This window comes from Xiphias gladius, chromosome 19 (assembly GCF_016859285.1).
Source record: "Xiphias gladius isolate SHS-SW01 ecotype Sanya breed wild chromosome 19, ASM1685928v1, whole genome shotgun sequence".
NCBI classification, from domain to species: Eukaryota; Metazoa; Chordata; class Actinopteri; order Istiophoriformes; family Xiphiidae; genus Xiphias; species Xiphias gladius.
This window is the reverse complement of record NC_053418.1, coordinates 21934357-21954213: the sequence shown is the minus strand read 5'-3', so window position 1 is coordinate 21954213 and position 19857 is coordinate 21934357. Positions and strand designations below refer to the sequence as shown.

Sequence of the window (19857 nt, the reverse complement as noted above, 5' to 3'; positions counted from 1 at the left end):
GCAACGTCATTAGAGTCCATCAGCTGAAGTAGGCTCCATGGTGTAATGGATCCCTAATGACTGTAGTTATCATCACCAGTGACCTCAGACCTTTTTTGCATCTGACATTACTTCCCAGTCAGTTGCACTCTGTATCTGTCTCATTCATAGGAAAGCTATCTAAATAGCTAAATTGCAATATAATAAATGGCTGCTTGTCCTGACTGTTACACTCAATTTTCCCCACATCAAAGCACTCATCTCAAGGCTGGATAATAGACATTAACCACTGGGAACGGCCAGCAAAGCTGCTGATAACTCATCCACAGACACACACACACATACACTAGGGGGCAGCAGACACTGAGCACTGGGGCGGAGATGCAACCGTTTGTGCAGATAAACTGACCCCCCCCCCAGTTGATCTGCGGGTGTGACCGTCCGGGCCTGCCCTTGCACCTGCAGGTGCTGTGACACTGGCAGCGCCTGTCCTCCTTGGAAAAGTCCATAAAAACCCACAAAACCTGGGTCCTTTGAGCTCTGCTACTGTTGGCATGGCAACAGAACCTGGAGAATACACAGGAGTCATTGACCAGAGGGGCCCAGACTGTCAGATCAATGGTACTCTATTATAACTTAGGCTTCAACCCCCCCCCCCCGCGCTTGTAGATTTGCAAAGGTTGAGCTTGGACCTGTGTCAGGGAGAGGATGGGCTCAATATTATAGAACGTTTTTTTCACACAGGTCAGTGGAAAATAAGGACAATTCACTGTCAGCAGAGTGAGATCTGTGCCAGCATCTTAGGAAAAAAACTGCAAAGATCTAAATGAGGGGTATTTAACCTCATGTGACGACACCATTTAAAATCGGATGCAAAAAAATCATGCTGTAGGCAAACATACAACACGCACAGTCACATGATAACTGATGCATGTACACACAAATATACATGCGCACATACAACATATGTTCGCATGCACACACTTAAATCAACAGGTTAAACTCTTGCTTTTTTTCAACCATAACCATATTTGTACACAGAACTGCTTTGTTTGTATAATCACAGAGTTGGTGAGGAGGAGATGCGGAGGCTGCGTGGGCACGATCGCCTTCTACCTTGGTCTTAATGCAGTGTCTCATGGGTCAGACAGGTAGGACGTACTGGCGGAGGCAGAGCTCCTGCCTCCTTAGGAGTCCTTAAGAGATCCAATTTAATTCAGAGACTCACAATAAATTCATGTGACACCCATATTCTGGCTATACTTTCTCAAAAAAAATCAGTTTTCCTTTAGCATACATTCCTTTTTATGTGTTAAGACTGGCTTCCAAATGTGCTGACAGTTTCAAATAAATTATCTTCTAATTCTTACATTTCACTGCACATTAACCAATGATTATCTGTGCAGCAGCTATCAAACAATAAAAGATCAGTGCATTACCAGCTTGACAAAAGGCTGCCCAGTCTTCACAAATGGTCAATTTGCATCCACTTGGAATTAGTAGTTATATCACAGATTCTTTGATTCCTTATTCAATTAAACTTGAGTTACAAACAATATTGTAAATTTATGGACACAAACATACATTTAGAGGATGAAGAACAGTGTGTATCACAGTCTGTACAGTCTGGAAATAAGTAGAAGTTTTGCATGCTACAGATTATTAAGTTACTTGAATGATCTCAGGACTCACAATCCATCTGTATAAGAAATAAATCTGAAAAATAAAAAAGCTTTCCTCTTCTGTAAATGTCTTTGAAATCCCTGTGTACATGACATTTTGGATTCATAAATCTCCTGAGCAGCTATCATGGCCTCTTGAAAACTGAACCCATGGACCCTAAAGGCCATTTTTAAAACCCATGAGTACTAATTTACAGTCTCAAAGTGTTAGAACAGCACCTCCTCCTAGTGTACACAGGAGTCAGGAGTGCATTTAGGTATTAAGGAGAATTTAGCCACCTCTTATGCAGCACTTAATGAGCTCAGTGCTAAATTACTACCAGAGCAATTACAAACACACCAGCCCTGTATTCCCCGACATATTACATCCACCATACACATGTCAGCAGTACAAATTCAAACAAGCTATTCCATAAATCAAACTATATATTTGTTCAAATCTGATCACGTTTATTAAAAAAATCTTACCAGTGCACATATTACATATATCAGTAGGCTTTAAGCAGCAGAATTTCTCATTGATCAGCAGTTGTGGAGTGTGGTGTGATCAGCCGTGTAAGGCAGAGGAGAAATTATAAAGTATTTTGTAACGGAAAGACTCCCTCCACACGTCCAGGGGTGCAGAAATGAGACATTGATCCATAATTGGAAGCACTCAGTCATGAAATCTAAAGACTAATTAAAGAAAGAGAGCTTTAATGGCTCCATTTACATATTCAGCACAGTGGTTCAACGCTACTGAGAGATGGAGGGTTGATCCGGAGGCTGCGAAGAGCTGAGTTAGATCACATCACGATAGACTAACGAAAAGTGTCTGAAACGTCTGGCTGCATCAGCGTCAGCTGCTCGTACGACATGACTTTGATGCTATTGTGGCTTTGGCATCACTGACAGACACATCAGCAATGAGAAACTCGTGGATATGCAACAAGGTCATCTAATGACGGTGATCATGAATATGGTCTGGTCACAAATGGCAGTGAAGGTTGTGAAGTAATCGCATAACTGAGGAGCTGCTGGATGTCTTTTCAGTGTGACCTACCCAAGCCAAGGACAGCTTCTGATGCTTCACGATCACCTGAGGTTCAAACCTGAATTGTTCCGACAACACACGTGAATCTGTTTGTGTGTGTAAGTGTTCAGGGACACCCATGTATCTGCCAAGTGTTTACATGTGCGGCTTCAAGGTGGAAGAGGTGACATGTACAGAGTGGCATCTCATCTGGAGGCATGAACATGTCCGCTTGTCCTGTTGTGTTGAGGCGCTCAGGCTCCAGCTGCTGATACCCCTGTGGCCCATTGAGGTGTACACACCACCTGATTAGATGTCAGAGCTGGTAAGTCCTGCTAAACACTGCCTACAGTGGAATCCTAGTTTTCCCTGCATGTTATCAGTTGGACAGAGATCTGTTTTTAACCTGTACGGTTAGGAATGATAACAGAGGACAGCAAAAGATTGCTTGTCAGTGTTAGCATGCATAAGTGCCTTAGCGCAGACAAGAGGATGTGACTCCTACCTTTTCTGTTTGTCTTCTGGTTGACTGAATCTGTGTCTGACTGAAAGCAGAGCTGTCCATTTGGGTTTCATGCACTGAGTTCTTCAACAACCCTTCCTTTGTGCGTGTGCAGCCCCCCCTTCTTTCTCCAAATTCTGCTTCTATACCTTTCTCAACTGCTCAGGGTCTCTTTTAATAGGCTCATTTAAATAATTCTCCCGTGCAGGTTAGAGAAATGAGACAGCGTTGGTGCCAGACTAGGCATTTCTTTAAGTGGGATAGGCTTCGCTATAAAAGCCAATCATCTTGAAGGCCAAGTTAAACTGAGGGTAATTGGAGCCAACTGCAGGCAAAGGTTTCCTTTGCCTATTCAGTTAGATCAATCTGTTGGGAGTTTCTGAGTGAAATTTGAATGACTATATTAAAGACAAGTGGAGCTTATTCTCACTGCTCAGTTGATGTTCATCAGGGGCGGAGTGCTGAATGAGGGAAACCAAACTTAGTACACACCACGCTACAAAGATGTAATTAGAAGAGAAAAAAAACAGTATGTTTGTCAGAATGCCTGTAGACAATTACATGTTTACATCTCAACACACTTTGCCTCCCTGGCTGAATGCCACCTGCAGCAAGCACAGCAACAGTCTAATTTCCCCACAACTGTGTCTGTCTGCTCTGAAAACCTAGGGAAATTTTCCGCAGAGTTTTGCATTAATTTTTTGGGGAAAGCGTGGGAAATAAATCCATGCTGTGCTTATTTGTGGCCTTTGTTTCGCACCAAAGAATTTAAAAAACACAGTCGAAGGCTTCCGATCCCTCTCCGATGCAGGTTGTAAACACAGCGAAGAGTTGACCTGCTTCATCCAATTGTTAGCTAGACCACTGTTTACTAATGAGTTTTAAAAAACGTATCCATTTAGTAATTTGTTAAATGTACTTTTTAAATAAAGTGACAGACACATACACATTTGATAAAATAGCCTAAGTAATTATTTCTATGTCAGGTGCCAAAAGGAAAAACATTTGATAACATTTCAAATTACAGTCCCCAAATTACAGTGTAAATATTTTGGACATTTGGTGCATCAATAAAATCCTCACTGTTTACCTCCTGGTAGGTAAGGGAAGAATTACAGGGAATAAGGAGCAACACATTTGCATTGAGGAGGGACCTAGACAATACTTTATGTTGAAAAGGGGTGAACAGGTGACTGCTTTATTTTACGGTCCACATACCCTGGACTAACATTGTAATAAGGGAGTTTTTTCCCACATATTGAATTTGTTGCCATGATTGTATTGTATTGTCACCAATAGATAGCAGGCAGCGGCTCAGATGGGATTACTCATGAATGCTTTTCAAAAAAAAGGAGAGAAAATTAATGTGATTTGTGAGTGATGAATGGCTTGATACTATCTTCTTTATGCTTTATGTTGTCCTATAAATTCCAACAAAGACATCTGAAGACGTGTTAGGGTGACAGTATACTATATGTAGTCGCTTTCTTGATGATGACATATATGAGGAGATGAAAGCTGTTTGCTTCTATTATAACATCAGTTTTGATTGTCAGATGGATCCCAGAACATCGTCATTTTAAAAATATACACATAACTATTTTAAAGCTATAGATATAGCATTAGGACCTTCTTCCTGGCTTAGCCTAATGTTTTGTTCCCTAGTAACAATAATACTGCACAGCATAGTCAGTTAACAAGTACTCCAGATTCAAAAGTTTTCACAATGTAATTTCCAAAAATTATTTTTGTAAGGATATCATAATTTTAAAATAAATTACATCATTAAGTTGTTACACCCTGATTCCTTGACTTATTGTCTTTTTCTCTTGTACTATTTGTCCTGGTATAGGTACCCAATAAGTAATTTACTGACACCCAACCTAGTCTCACCAAATGGCATATGAATAACAATCCAAATTCTTTACGTCATTTTGTGTGTTATCACTAAACATTTTTTGCTCATTTTCACGTAATTTCTCTACCTACTAACCCGTAACATGTGAAAAGCGTAAAACGTATAGACATGGCACGTGAAATGTCCTGAAAGTGGCGTGCTATTTGTATACAGTCCCATGAGATCACATACCCAGTATGTACAAAACAATTACACTGTAATTTGCAGGCCATAATTTAAAGCGTAACCACAAGACAATTTAAAAATGGCACATGATGGCTGCATATAAGGATGAATGAAGTTTAAATCAGTCTGTACATTCATGCATCACCATGTTAAATACAATTTTAAAGGCAAAATGGTCAAAAGGTGACTGCAACCAATCAAATGATTATGCAATATGCAATTCAATCTAAAACAGCTGTGCAAGAAAATAGAAAAAAATAATATAAATTTATTGACCCATATAACAGTACTTTTACTCGTATTAGGTTAAACAAAAATGTTTTATTGAAGGTAACTACAAACAAACTCTGTTAATACAACCCGTCAAACACTGGTGGCCACAATCTAATCCTCCAGGGGATTAACCTCTAAGAGCAGGATATTCACTCATAAACCTTCATAAATCTGGAACACATGAACTCTCTGGGACACATGTAAACCACAATCTGTCCCTACTCTGCACATACACTATCCACCACATGGTGCCAGCCACAAACAAATTCTGACATACGGCATCCATCGTGGTGTGATAGGAGTGAATCTGAGCTACCATGCAACCTCTCATCTCCCTATGTCACTCACAAGGGAGGAAATTGTGATACGCATAAGTTTTAATCTTTGACAAGGGTTATCCTAGCAACTTCATGGTCACCCGGTGTACATGTACACAATACAGATCAGATCTTCCTAATTGAGTGGTATTCCTGTCTGACCAGTTAACTGAGAAAAAGTGCAATGAGGCATACTGGGACATTATTTCCCTATATTGTTTCCTTGGCAATGGAATAGAGGAGCAGCCTGAACAGTCACATGTAATCTGGGCTGACTGCTGTAATCAGCTGGCTGTCCTGTGGAGACACAGAATATGCCACATCTCTGCTCCGGTCGTGATAAAGGAAATCAAGCCACATCTATTCCATTAAATGCAATTTAAAAGTTCCTTTCTCATCAACCTTACATTATAGCACCTAATAAGACCTCTAGTGTTCACTCTGTCTTGACAGAAAAAGAACGTCAGTAAAAAGCTGTGATGCGCCTGGGCTGTCACACGCGAGCATTGATCACACATCATTTCTATTACTAGGGGATGAACTAAAAAAATAGAGCAGTGTAGACACTTGTGTAATGGTAAATACTGCCAATGAGGCTCCAGGAAGAGTGTTTACAGTAAATGGAGTCCACTGAGAATAGGGCTGATTCATTATTAAGGGTGCTAGCATTAAGACTGTCAAGTTAACATTCAGACTTGCCCCTAATGTAATTGGGCCATTTCATTTGACCCTTGATTTATGCTGCATTATATATCATTAAAGGCTGATGCGCTTTAAAAAAAAATGGATTCATGCAGAAATGCAAAAGAGGTTTAGCACCTAATTTCAAATCAAGTTCGAAATCACTGAAATACCACAGACCTGTTAATGTGCTGTAGTGTCTGTGAAAAGAATTTTGTTTTTAAAGGATTTTTCTTGAAAGCCATCATTCTTCCTATAACTAGACTTTTTTACATCTCATACAATTAACCACATAGAAGCACATTTTTCTGAGAACCTAAGATAACAGAGAAATAATGATACAACCATGGCTGTATGAAGATGGTTGATATTTTTTTCAGGGGCCTTGAGGTCTAAAAAAGCTATATTTGGTTTGTTTCATTTCAGTTTTGCAGTAAATGTCACAAACTATAAATAACTATGTTCTTAAAGGTTCCCTTGACTTTGAAATTGAGATAAATTGCCAGGTCGCTGCCAAATCTCACATTGTTATTACATAGCTGTATGATTTCTTTCCCTCTGGGATCTGAACCATTCACACTGATGAGATCTACAAGTCTGCTTTAGAGGAAAAGTCATGTATCTTTATGTTGAAATTAATGTACGCTGAATTTAATCACATTAATTCCAAACTCTATACAGATTTCAGACAATGTAAAACAGGCCGCAAAGAGCCTGTCTGAAGTTTGGAAAATTAAAAAAGATATTTAAAATATGACCCCCCCCTCCCGTCCCACTTGGACTGGCTCTCTTGTGGAGTGGCTGTAATGAGAGGAATGTCGACTGTCTATCTGCCGGGTGTGGTGTGGGGGATTAATGAAGTGGTGGCTCACAAAGGAGATCCATCTGCACCCAGACAGTCCTAATGTACTACCAATGCCCAGACATGGCACTTTTACTGAGGCCTCCAATTATGGCTTATGACATGCTGAGGAAGCAGGACTGCTTTTGTTTTGAATGGGCTCACTTTTAATGGTGACAAAATGAACTTTTCAATCTACCAGAGTGCACTTCAGCCAATGTGTGTACTCCGCATAGCAATTTTGTCCCTTTCTATAGGGACTTCTGATTTCTTTGATGTACTGTAACACCATCACTGAAAATCTTAACCTGTCAAAGAGAGGGAGCCAGTATTTACAGGATGACAAATAACAAATAGCATACAGCAAAATACAAGCGAAATTGGAGTTGAGCCCTGTTCCCCTTAGTTACTTTTGGCATATACTATGTATGAAGTTTAAAATGATAAAAGTGGCAGATTTAACACTCAAAATTCAGACTCTTCACACACAAGTAAACAAAAAGAGGCCAGTCATTTCCAGCTAAAATCCATGGATTTTGTTGGCTGAAATGCAACAAAAGCTAGCTCAAGATAACACAAACCCTAAACTCTGTGAGTTGGTAGAAAAAACCTTCTCCATCTGACTTTTTAAACATAATATCGTGCCAAAAGACTGAGGCTAAAGCATAATGCCCACTGAAAAGTTAGCATCCTCACCACATGATGGTCTATTAACAAGACAAGGAAATAAGGAAGCCGCAATGTTCATGTATTGCAGTGTAGAGCTAGTTAACCCTGGTGTTGTAGTACAGTGTTATTTATAAAAATACAGAAAGTACAGAAACTAAAATGTTCTTTGCCCTAATGTAACCATTGAATGGTTTGGATGCTTACAATAGAGTATATATAATAATACATGCAATATACTGCTACTATGTTCCAGTCCTGATCAGATATTTTTTAATGTAACCTGTAAACCCACATAATAATAGTTATGCTAGTTCTAGCTAATGAAGCACCTTGCTTCTGGAAATGACATTAGCTTACTTTACTGCTGTAGGTAGTTTGATAGTTAGCTGGGCATGCTAAACTTTGCAGCTTACATACTTTTTAATCCATTCCTATACTTTTAATGGTAATAAAAGATACACCTCTCTCCAAACTCTTTAGATTCTGAGTATCATCCTTATTAAAGCCCTATACATACTGTTTCAGCATATGGAGAAATCCAAAGCTTGATAGGCCTGTTGTGCCTAGTAACAGGTGCTAAGATATGATTAGACAATTGTTATTTGTAGAACTTCCACCTTATTACTGCATATGCTTAAAAGCAGAGACTAATCTAACAATTAATTACTTAGTCTTCAAAGTAATAACAAGTGCAACATTCTCCCACGATCTAAAGTGACCAGACCTGGAACGAAAACCAAGGATATTCCCAGTTCGTTGGTCAATATATCATTAAAATATCCAAATTTTTTATCTGTGAAATAAAAGGGGGGCAGTTCCGGTTTCATATATTTTGACCATGTGGTACTGTAATAAACTTTGGTGAAGGCTGACTGTTGACTTAACTAATAAGACTTAACTTTTTCTTTTTCAATCCTTCTCCTCTTCTTTTCTTCGTTTGTCTTTCCTCTCTTTGCCTTACAACTTAATTCTTCAGTCCTCACTTTACTCTTAATTTTTCCTTCTCACTCTCTTCTCCTTCCTTTCTGATCTTTAATAATACATAAGTACACTATTAGATAAAATACTTTGGTAAACAGATTCCCATTATTTGCCTCTATTTTGTATTTTATTGTTTAGAATAATAAATCGGCACGCTCTGTAATCATCTTTTTACCTTTCCTCCCCTATCTCCTTCGCTCTTCTTCCTGTTTTATTTTTCAGGCTGAGTCATATTCCCCATCTACAATTTCTAAAACAAGTTAAAAGGGCATTAGCCCTTGACGCCTGCTAAACAAATAGCATGTTAAATATTTTAAATAAAAAATTATGCACTATATTTGTAGATCACATCCAACTAGATTGTATGTCTACAAGTCAGCTACCTATCACCTGGTAGTACGGTTCCTAAATCCTGTAACCCCACCCCGATTCTAACCCTGGGTTACTTCCTGGCTTGAAAAGAGGTTTGTGATGATGCTGTGGATTAACTTTACACTTGCTAGTGTCTGTTCGGTTTTTACACAGCGGTTTTCTCTAAAACTAGGCGAGCAAGTGGTTAGTAGTAGAAGAATGCTACGAAGCTGCTATGGCGAGCAGCCAGCGCCCTCTGTTAGCCAAAACAAGCACGATGCAAGACGTCCGCCCTTCTGGTCTGCTGCCTGGGCTTTCTTTGCAGTCTTTTTTTACTCCACAGTTAAAAACGGGGACAATTCTGGGGACAGCCCCAGCCAGGGTCAGGCAACCAAAAACGGGGACTGTCCTCAAAAAATGGGGACGTATAATAAAGAGGGGTTATTTCAGCTACTTCATGTTCTTAGTGGAGGTAATTACATGAACAAGTGCTTTGCTCAAAAACGATTGTTCTTTAGTCGATCTGGGAATGAAGTCCCACCAATTTAACCCAATGCAGCTTTACCGTGTGTGTCCCAGCCTGCAGCACAACTGGAGCAGATCTGGCTTTTCATTACAACATCTCATGACAAAATCGAGGACAGCTAATTAGTCATTATGGAATGCTCAAACGATTTCCTTCATTGAGTTGAAAAGAACTGACATCAGGTGTTTGGTGGCGTTTCCCTCAAGGTGAATTCAGCTCTGTTATTTTCAGTCAAAAGCCCAACCTGTCTTTACACTGTAGCACCCCTTGATGAAAAACTGTCACCGAAGTATTGCTTTTATTAGGCTGATGCCACCAGTCAGAGAAAGGCAAAGTGTGCAGGATCCAATGTCCTCAGGGCTGAGAAACTAATGATAAGAATGTGCTGCATAATGAAATTCGTGTTGTTTGATGAATACTGTCAGAAATATATATTATGTTTTACAATAGATGTTATGTTAATTTGAAAGTTGAGAAGAAATAGTCGGCAAGTGCACAATGGCAGTTTCTTTTATTTATTTTTTAAATGGGAATTCACAGTGATTCGGGTGTGGTTGAAGCATCAGCTGTGAGTAGGAAGAAAGGAGCAGCTCAGCTGGCCAGGGTGAGTAGCTTCAAGTGACTGACTGAACCTGCACATGGAGTACACCTGACCCATCGGTAACGCTGTGCTCTCAAGCTTGCAGTGGGACTGGGCTCCCATCATGGCAAACACACACACACACACACACACACACACACACACACACACACACACACACACACACACACACACACACACACACACATTTCAATTACAGACATTATTCAATGACACTTAAGTCCAGTCCATAATCTAAGATTCAGTGGCAGTGGCAACGATCCATTTGTACCACAACTGACAGTCTGATTGGTCTGGTTCCAATTTTCAGTCTGTGTGTGTGTGTGTGTGTTTGTGTGTGTATGTCAAGATGAAAGTCCAGCCTCGCTAGAATCATGAGAGCAGTAACTGATGACATATATTGTGTGTTTGCCAGTGTCATTACCTAACTTGCTAACAGCTGTGCACCCTGACAGGCTGAGCCACTCTCACCCTTTCATCCAAGCATTGAGACAACAAAGAGAAGAGTATCCATCTCTAACAGCTACACTGTTCTTTAATTTTTTAGTAAATTATTTTCTGGATTGAAAGTATTTTTGGGGAAATTACTAAAAAAATTGAGTTTTATTAAACATTTGACACTAAATATTTGAAAGTTCATTTTGTTTCTGCATGTCACAGTTTTTAGTTTCGATGTGTAAATGTCACCCAAGATTGTGCCAGAGCAATATTGTTATATACAGGGGCAGTCTACATTTGGTAAGTGCCACTCATTGCCAGTCATTCGAAATGGTGTAGGAATATGGAAGTAGCTGACAATCAATAATTCACTCTTTTAAAAAAAAAAATTGTGATTTTATTTAGTTTCACAACTCCTTCAGCTTTCCATGCTTCCATCCGAGCAATGTGTTTTCTTGGTTACATCCCAATGTTTAATGTTGGTGGCTTCACATAAAAGTGGACATGCAATGCATGAAAAGGTAATAATAATAATAATAACAACAACAACAACAACAACAACAACAACAACAACAACAATAATAATAATAACAATAATAAAAAGCGGGGAAATTTCATGGGCAAATCATTTGATACGAACGCTTAACTTTGAGTGTGCTGAAGTGGAGTAATAACTCAATACAATAATCAATAGAATAAATACTTTTTCAGTGTGACTATCCAGCAACTTTCAAGTCTTTGGGCACCTTTTTAACAGGACTGGAAGTGAACAGCTTTTAGTAAGGTGAAGGTACAATCTGCTAAGTTATAAACTATACCCAACACAGATATGCCCACAAAATTTAAGATAAGGACAAGTAATTACAAATCAAAAACATCCAAAAATCTAGGTTGTCACTGGTCAAACACATTGTACTTTTAGGTAGAGCGGTTCTTGAGAAAAGGAGCAATCTCAAAATGCAGTTCAGAACTCGTATCTTGTTAAATGGATAATCATGTTCATCCTCTAAAGACTAGATCAAAACCTAGTGTGTGGTCAACGTTTGAAATTGAGGACACAGTTGAAAACGGTCGTGTAAATGCTGTAAATGACTCCTTTCAGTGGAAAGTAGCTAATGGCTGCTTGAAAGTTTGTTAAATATCGCTTGATGATGTAATACGCCAATTAGCATAATCATGACTTCATCGCATCGTATTTGCATTCTGCCTAACATCAGCCGGTTTCACCCCTTTATTTGTTTTTTTCTATCCTACTGTCTGTGCTCACATATGCAGTATTTTAATACAGCTGAATTCCCAATAAAGCTGTTTTCATTTAAATGTTTTTCTGTTTTTCTCGTCGGACAACCAAACAAGTATGAAATAGTATCTGAAACGCGGCCCATTAAGTCTACATGTTAACCAGCAGTCACTTCCAAACCATTTCCAAGCTACTGCTCTTCACTGCTGAAATCCTGATTTTATAACCATGACGTCGTCTGGCTAAATCACCATTGCACACCAAGTTAAAGACAATGGCTGTGCTGTGATTTAGGCTTTATTTAGTTGTAAAATGATCACTCAGAGAGAAAGTTAGAAGCTCATTCACATCTGTGTGAGCTGCTGTGCGGTCAGTTGAATGAGGAGGGAAAACTTGCGCTCACGGAGCAACAATGGCGACTCTCTGAAAGAGATTTTTCACTTGATGTTTTTTTGGACAAAAAGTCACTAATGGGTTCTGAAAAATCTGTTAAATCTAGCAATAAAGGCGTTAAGTTGGCGCCATTTCATGTTGAAACAGCAATGGCCAATGGGGAAACTATCACAAACTGAACTCTATCACTCACGTAGCCACGGACATACGGAGATGTAGCACTGGACAGTGGCCAGTCCAGTAAAAAACAAAACTTAAGATGTAAACTAGATCCACATATGTTTGACTTACAGCATTCACACACCTCGTCATCCTACTATCCTCATGAAAGGAGCACAGAGAGGAAAGGAGGCTGAATGACAGCTCAACAGATGAAATAGCTATGTCTAATCCCTTTCTAAATGAGCTTCATTGAAATGACTGGGAGCAGGGAGGACAAGACGAAAGAAAAATTGGAGCATTGTGTATTGTATAGCCATCATGGGGCGTCTTTGGTCTTCTCTGTGAAGTGACTTTGACAGCTGTGGGGATTAAGGAGCAGTCCATCGTACAAGGCCCAAACAGCAGGGATTAGACTAAATATGCTCACTCTTGTCTCTGGCTCCTTCACTTAGTAAATCAATAAAACATGATTTTACTACAATAAGAGAGCAAAAGTGTGTGTGCGTTTTGTGTGTGTGTGTGTGTGTGTGTGTGTGTGTGTGTGTGTGTGTGTGTGTGTGTGTGTGTGTGTGTGTGTGTGTGTGTCTGTCTGGTTGTGTTGGGGTGAGGGGTCATGAGGCAGAGCAGAGAGACTAATACCTGCATAAAAGGGGGAGAACGGCTCCAGAGGGAAGGAGGAGCCAGCTGCCAAGTGTTCCTGCTCACTGTTGCAGCTTGTTGAAAGCTCCTTTTTATGTTGTTCAAGATGCTGCAGCTCCGCTTAGAGCCATGCACATGCATTTTATATTAAATCTATGGGAACATTAATGTTAAAGGCCTATAATTCAACTTGGACCATCTGTGCCAGACCCTCACATATTCAGGTTAGCAAGTAGTGTTTTGGGATTTTAAAACAAAAATTTTATTCCACAGAAACATGTTCATGCTCACCATATTTCCAAGTGAATCCACTAAACTGCTGACACCAGCTGCAAAAGAGCACTAAAATGGCTTTCAACATTCAGGCTTCTTACTAAAATAATATAAAACCAGCTCTAAAATCATGTGTTTAAAATCTTACTAGTGTACTGCAACAATCTGATGGCAGAAATCATTTTCGTCTCACTTCTGTAGCTTATCATGTGCTTTTAGTCATGATCACAAACTAAAGTAGCTACAGATATTCTGGCCATTATTGTTAAATTACTAAAAAAGAGGGCGGATCAGGAATATACACACATAATGATTATCAACAGCATATTTTGCATCCCTGCATATTTGCAGTCCGCTGAAACCTTTCCATTTATAAGAATGAGATGTCAGAACTTCTCATACAAGTGAACGGAAGATATGAAAAGAAGTTTCAGTGCGGACTTTGAGCCCCTAAGGCAGCTCATGTTTGCAACTTACTGTTAATAAAGTAAAGTTGTACTGTATTTTCTAAGTAGTGAGAATATTAAACCAACGTTAAAAACATGCCCCTGAGATCTGAGTGCAACCATGAGCAACCCGCACGACTGAGCTGCTGGTTTGAACGTGGCACTGCGATGTCACACAACAAATTACTGCATGAGAGGTCAATTAAAGAAAATCTTTATTAGCCATTTCTGATTTTAGAGCCAACGGCTGTTCACAGACAGGCACGGCTATCTTTGTTTAATGTGCTATGGAGTTGCAGTTACACCATAATCATTCCTCGCCGTGATCCACTAATAGCAGCATGTCTAAAGAAATCACTGGACCAACAGATTTAAATTACACATGTTTCATATACTGCTCTACACTTAAATAACCCCTACACAAGTTTGATTATAAAGTTGCAGTTGCAATGTTAAGAATCCTGTTTTCTTAAGGGAGTGGTTAAGAATTTGCTAAGTGGAACGAATGCTACAGAGCAAATAAGTGGAGCTTTCTCCTACCCCAAATCTGTCTCTAATCCATAAAATTACACCTGTCACTAGAAAGTTAGATTTATTAAAAGTGCTTCCTGATCCCAGAAGGAAAACCATTAAAACACACAAAGGCCTTCAATCAGCAGTTAATTAACACAGCAACCTTTTTCCAAGTGCTGGCAATCACTTCCCTATCTGCCAGATTAGTTTAAGGACATGAATACAGATAGGAAATGTCCAAAACAACTTTAAGGCTATGGCAGCTGAGAAAATAAGTATACAAATAAAAAAAAAGCACGAGGGAGAAGGGAGGATGAAGAGAGAGAGAGAAAGTTAGAGAAGAGGGGATATTGCAATAGTCTATTAACCTTCCCTCCCTACAGTGGATTCAACAAGACATATCCCATGGCCTCTAAGTCAAGTGTGTCATTTCAGCAAAGGGAACATCACTTAGATAACCATTCACACTGTATGTGTCAGTGCTTGAATGTCTCCTGCAAAATGTGAACAATCAGCAACAGCACTTTCTAAAATGTAAAGGACTGTAAAAGCATTTTTGAGGAGATTGGACCATCACTCAGTCTAAGTGATCTTGCTATCTCACTGGCTGAGTATCACAAAAGTGAGAAATGAGAATTTGCAACAGCTGTAAAATTAATTTGAGTAATTTTTAATTGTGTTATGAAGTCTATTTTTTTTGTTGCATACAATTTAAAAATCCTTTTAGACAGCAAAAGGACTACTTCTGCCGTATCAGCTGACCATGAAGAAAGTGGCCGGTGGGTACCTCATATGACTACAAATCACTAAAGGACAGATGAACATACATATCAGTGTTTAGTTGAAATAGAAATTAAAGCTGCAATAATTAATAATTTTTATATTGACAATGGAAAAAATAACTACATGTATTGTTGGAGGGGTCACCAGTATTGATAAACCCACAGAGAAATATGACCCAGTGATGCAGCTCCCCTTGACTCTGCTGAGAATTTTAGTGTCTTTTAGCTCATCGTTGTGGTTTTATGTCCCGCAACTTTTTGTTTTAAATGTTTGGATTCACCCTCACCACTCTCATCAAACTTGTTTGCAGCAGCTGGCAGCAGTTTTTGACAAAAAAAAAAAGAAGAAGAAAAAAGTACTTCTAAACCCCAATGTATGCTACCTGCCCAGCACCAAATTGCAGACAAAGTCAGTTATCTAGCCTTTAGCAGCCAAAATCCCTCAGGAGTTGCTAGAGACCAAAACAGAGCTAAAAGGAAAGTAAATATTGGGCTTACATTTACCATCTGACTCCAAATAATTCCTAATGTTGCTCTGTGTCTGCTAGAGGTATAAATAGACAACTGTTTGCTAGTATGCTCGCTATATGTTAAAAAAAATCACATTACTAAGGAAAGGTAACTAATCAGTCGGCCAGTCTCCCAAAACCTTGATGTGTTCCTTTAAAGTGAAGTAATTTATCTGCTTACCTGTGCTGATCGTAGCTGGACTCCTTCCTGCGGCAGTGCAGAGTCACCACCCGGTGGCCTTCGCTCCTCAAATCCTGGCTAACTATCCACTGAGTTGGGTTGCTGGGACGAGCCCCAAGAAATGTCACTCCTTCTTTCAACTTCACTCTGTGGAGAAAGAAAGACATGTTTATGAACATACAAAGCAGAAAGATTCTCTTCTGTTCCCAAAAAGATGCTCATTTCAGTTAATCACTGGATTTATCCAGTTGATCCATGCATAGCAGCTGTGTCCAAAAAGACAATGATTTTTTCCCCCCTCATCATTCTGTCTAGCAAAACATTATCCAGATGGTTCACTGCACTGTGTTGTCTTCAAAAGATGTCACAGCTGTTATCTTGCTTTTGATCACACTGTTTTTGTTTCCCAAGAGAACAACTGGTTGTTTTAAACATGTGTGTTGTCTTATGTGTTTCACCAGTTAAACAAGTAACCAAAACACAGACAACATCTGCTATTTTAATGTGCAATTAGTGCATTGTCAACTGTCTGGTAAGTGTTGGTGAACATCTTTGCTAAAATCTCATTAGGTTTGATTCGAAAAAGTATGTATCAAAATTAAAATCAAAATCGTCTGTGGTGAATATGCTGTTTACCATGACATGAGGGTATGCGTAAGTGGGATGTGACCGTACCATTATGTCACTCCTCTCCCTCATTTACCTCATAAATAATAGATTCACTATCTCACAGTCTGAAAAGGACCCTATGTAAAGTTTTTTTTTGACAGCAGCAAAATTAAAACGCGTCAATATCTTTGGCTCAGCGGACTGCAAAGAAGGAAAATTTTCATAGGAAAAAAAAAACTGGAAATGAAAATCTGCTTTAAATGTAACCCATACTGTAAAGTATATCCACATACAATAGATTAATGTTCCATAGTATAACATGTTCAAAGGGCTGTGTGATTTGGTCTGAGAGTGACAGCGAAGTTCTAGGATTGAAGAGAAGACTAAATTATAACAGAGGGCCCAATCACTTTTCCTATGCAATCCATACCAGATGAGATTGGCAGATGAGACCAAAGATAGGACTTTATTTTCATTTTGAATTTGTTGCTGCACTTTAAAATGTTCTATGCGATTGCCTGTCTGTATGCCAATGAGTATGTCTGCCCTCTCCGGTCAAGCCTCTTTCTTTGATGTGATGTCTTATCATGTTGTGGAGGGGGCTTATATGCGAAGTGGAATTGGGTAATATGACAGATGGTATGCCTCCCGTCGCTATAAGAGTGAAGATAAACACAACACGTAAGGGTAGCTCTGAATGTTTGTGTGTATATATGTGTGTGTACTCCATATGAGTAAGTGTCTGTGTAATCATATTTTTGTGTTGCAGTGTTTCCAAGATGTTTTGATATATTTTTACCAGCTGCTTTCCTCTTTGTTGCATGTGTGTGTGAATGAAGGCCTGCAGACATTTACAGATTTTGCCAGAACTCACACAATCACATATTTAGTTTTGGAGTACACGCTGTTTTTGTCTTTTGAGATGAGATCTGTGTCAGTCCAGGCAACCAAAGAGTCATAAATTGTAGCCATGACTTGGTTGAAAGACATGGCAGGTGACGCACTGGACCCCAACCAATCATAGCTTGCCATCTTTCAGAACATGCCTGATGTGAGGTGAACTGTAAGGTGTTCCACCTGACAACACCAACAAATATAGGCTTTTATGAATGAAAGCAAGCCCTGAACCATTCATCATCTCTCAGCAGGGACTTTGGTCCTGTCTTTTTCTTTCCCAGAGAACAGAGAGAGGGTAAATGTGTGGATGAGCAGCATGCATAAGTGTGCAGGGGGTGATGTTGGACCCACACGTGCGAAAAAAATTCGGTTTCATGCTCCTGACCAGAGGGTGATAGTTGAATGGTTATAGGTTTACTAAACATTATTTAACATCTATACTCTTACATTTTGTCATGTTTATAGTTATGACTTGAAGACCACTCTGTGCTTGTATAGGCCAATATAATGGAACAAGAAGTTGTCAAACTAGGCAGGGGAGGACAAAACAAATCTGACATGCTAGTCCCTTTGTCAGAATGTCATTCCAAATTCTGCAAAGGAAGATGATCAAATAATTGCTATAGTAAATAAACAGTTGGTTGGATCAATGGCTCATAATACAAAGCAGCCACAAGATATTATATTTTTGAAACCTTAAAAACATCCTTGTCATGTCTTGACTAGAAGGCTATAGTTATGTTCCCATTTATCCTCCTTTGACTGAAAGTAACACGAATGTGCTTGCAAAACTTAAACATAATGGAATAGCAGGGAATCACCTAAACCTGTTAACTTTATATGACACAGGAGGAAAAGTGGTTGCACCAAAAAGTAAATCACAACACTTCATCTTAACTCACTAGAAATCACAACAATAAAAGCTTAAATATCAATCCAAGGGTGAATCCCCCCCCCACCCACACACACACACACACACACACCTAAATGGAAGATCCACTGTTCTAGCCTGAGTGAAAGGAAGTGCTGAGGAGGAACTTACTGGCAGTGAGCATACGACTTTCACACAAAAAGCTTATGCACAGTCCTCCTCGTGTCCCAACGGGAGCAGCAGGGTCTTGTATCTGGTTTCTTTACACTTCAGTGATCAGGATGTCTATCAGTGGTTTCCAGTGATGCTTCAGAACGTTTTAAACACAATCGAGTCTCAGAGGGGAACCGGTCATTACTCAACAGACCACATCTGAGTTCACAGAGCAGCTGTTTTATCGACTTAATGGTCAGTTTGGCCTTGTAACCAGCCAGCGTAGGAGTCTCCTGCAGGTTAAATAGCAGTCATCTAACGCTAGTGACTATTAGATTCATGTTGTAACCTCTGCCAGGGAATATAAGCCTTCAAATAGGACAGCTCTAAAAACATAACTTAGTATGCAATCCTCATATTTATCAAAACTAATATTTACCAGAGTAAATTTATTAAACTCCAAGCATGACACTTGAGCTAAATATGAACATGAACATGATCACAATGCAACAAGTTCAGAATGACAATGCTCACATGGTGATGTTTAGCAGGTACAATATTAGCCTGCTAACATTTGCAAATACAACTCAGGCTGATTGAAATGTCATTAGTTTGCAAGGTATCTCTTCATAAAACCAAATTACTGGGAAAATCTGACCTGATGATGGCGCTGGATGACAAGTTATTACAATTCGTCCTTAGTGGGTCATGAATGTCTGTACCATTTGCATTGTGAATCCCTCCAACTGTTGTTTTCACATTTCACACAAAACCTCATAGTGGCACTAGAGGAAAAGTCAGTGTGATTCATTGTCTGGGACAAACAAAGTTTGTACAGCATTTGGTGTCAATCCATTTAATAGTTTAGTTAATTTTGAGATATTTCACTAGACGAGTGAAAACTTTGACCGGCTAGTCGTGCTACAAGAAATGAGATCACCCAAATCTCTAGGTATCATCCTCTGGGGATCATGCATATTTGTACCAAATCTCATGTTAATCCATCCAATATTTACCAAGACATGTTGGTAATGATCAGAAATGTCAACCTGTTGGTTGCGCTAAAGAAAAAGTTAAGATATCACCAAAGTCAGTAGTATTCATCATCTGGGAACAATGAATGTCTGTATAGAATTTGATATAGTTCAGTCTGGACCAAAGTGGTGGACCAATCGAAAGACCATCCAACAAAATGACCTTGCCATCCCTTAAGCCATGCCGCTCTAGCATGGCTAATAAAAGAGTATTATACA

The 19857-nt window shown here is 39.3% G+C and overlaps 1 protein-coding gene across 2 annotated transcripts in view; it reads right to left on the bottom strand.

Annotated features, from left to right (window-relative positions):
• The window catches only part of si:dkeyp-14d3.1 (transmembrane protein 132C), a 130831-nt gene that overhangs the window by 45429 nt on the left and 65545 nt on the right, over positions 1-19857 (bottom strand). For both annotated transcript variants that reach the window (XM_040156112.1, XM_040156114.1), the window contains one exon: positions 16075-16221. In XM_040156112.1, coding sequence (XP_040012046.1) covers positions 16075-16221 — 147 coding nt within the window. The remainder of the gene's footprint in view (positions 1-16074; positions 16222-19857) is intronic.